General features: G+C 48.2%; 1 protein-coding gene across 1 annotated transcript in view; it reads right to left on the bottom strand.

Annotated features, from left to right (window-relative positions):
• EMH_0023810 (SET domain-containing protein, putative) overlaps positions 1-1751 on the bottom strand; it is a gene marked incomplete at both ends in the record, with an annotated part of 12370 nt that overhangs the window by 875 nt on the left and 9744 nt on the right. The window contains one exon of the mRNA XM_013502202.1: positions 815-1320. Within this exon, the coding sequence (XP_013357656.1) occupies positions 815-1320 (506 nt within the window). The remainder of the gene's footprint in view (positions 1-814; positions 1321-1751) is intronic.

Raw genomic sequence — 1751 nt, 5'->3', positions numbered from 1 at the left:
GATGGCATCATATAAAAAGTATAATTCGTTGCGCTGCTGCTGCAGATCCGCAGCCTCAGGGAGACAGCCGTTCTCCTGCGGCACAGCAGCATACCACACAACAGACACGAACCCATGCAACATAGAGAGGAAACGGCTAGCTAGCTAGCCATCTAGCTAGCTAGACATATAGCTAGCTGGCTAGCTACCTAGATAGCAGGCTAGATATGTGGAGTGCTCCATTCGAATGCTGCAACACCCGTAAGGATATAAAACAACTAAAGCAGAAAAACAAATACAGAGGAAAGAAAAATAGGAGACAAATAAAGAGAGAACAAAGACATAATAAGAAAAAAAGGTAATAAAGAAAAATAGGAGACAAATGAAGAGAGAGTAGAGATATAATAGAGACAGAACACAGAGGTAATGAAGAGAAAAAAAAGCGGAAAAAAAGAGAAGATAGAGAAAGAATAGAGACAAGCCAAAGAGAAACTGACGACAAAATAAAAAAAATATAAAACCATAATAAAAAGGAACAAAGAGAAAATAAAGGGACGATAGAAAATAAAGAAATAATAAATAGGGAATAAAGAAATAATAAAGAAAGATAGGGGGCAGGCAGATGTGCAGCAGATAGAAGGGATATAAATGGATAAGAGACAGAAAAAAGGGAAATAGGTAGAGACAGAGATCAAGGAGACAGGCAAAAGAGAAGAGGAAGAAAGAAGACAGATAGACAGGAGACAGATAGAAATGAGGCAGATAGAAAGGAGACAGACAGAAAGGAGACATATAGAAAGGAGACAGATAGAAAAGAGACAGATAGAAGGTTTACTTCCATAAGGAGCCCAAAGAAAGGAGACAGTCGATGACGCTGCGCCTCTGCTGCTGCAGCCTCCAACACAGAGCCGCTTGCTGCCTGCCAGGGAGCAGCTAGGACACGGTTGCTGCTGTCTCCTTCTAGCGGGGGTTCATCTTCTACACGTTTTGCTGCTGCTGATGCTCCTGTTCCTGCTGCTGCTGCTGCTGCTGTTGCCCCTGCTGCTGCTGCTCCTGGGGAAAGCTCCATAGCCTTCGTGTCGCCGGCACCTGCTGCTGCACGAGGAGCTCCAGCAGCAGCAGCCTCAGGTGACCCTGCAATTTCCGTTTGTTCTGCTTCTGCTGCTGGTGCTGCTCCTGCTGCTGCTGGGGGAGATAGAGATACGCGCTGCTGCTGCTGCTGCTGCTGCTGCTGCTGCTGCTGCGCACCGGGAGAGTCCCCAGGTGATACCCGTGTTGGGGCCCTTCGGCGGCTGTTGGCCCTTGAAAGGCGATGCTGTAGAGACACCTCAGCAGAAACCCCTGAACAGGCAGCAGCAGCAGCAGCAGCAGCAGCAGAACAGCAGCAACGAAAGGAACCAACAATGGAGCTGGAGCAGCAGTGATGCCGCAGGAGGGGCGAGACCAAGTTGCAGCTTCTCGGCACAGAAGAGGGAGACAAGAGGAGACAGAAGAGAGGAGGAGACAGAAGAGAGAGAAGGAAACAGAAGACAGAAGGAGAAAGAATACAGAAGGAAACCGAAGTGAGAGAAGCGGAGAGAGGAGACAGCAGGAGATAAAAGGAAGAGAAGGAGACAGAAGCGAGACAGAGGCTGTGTCTCTGTCTCGCCAACAGGAGGAGACAAACAGCAGCAGCAAGAGGAAATAAACAGCAGCAGCACGGAGAGACAGACAGCAGCAGAAGACAGCTAACGGCTAGCACTTGGATCACAGAGAGACAAAGATAGAGACAA

This window comes from Eimeria mitis, genomic scaffold, assembly GCF_000499745.2.
Source record: "Eimeria mitis Houghton genomic scaffold, Emh_scaff851, whole genome shotgun sequence".
Taxonomy (NCBI): domain Eukaryota; phylum Apicomplexa; class Conoidasida; order Eucoccidiorida; family Eimeriidae; genus Eimeria; species Eimeria mitis.
The sequence above is the reverse complement of the archived record's forward strand: the minus strand, read 5'-3'. Positions and strand labels throughout refer to the sequence as shown.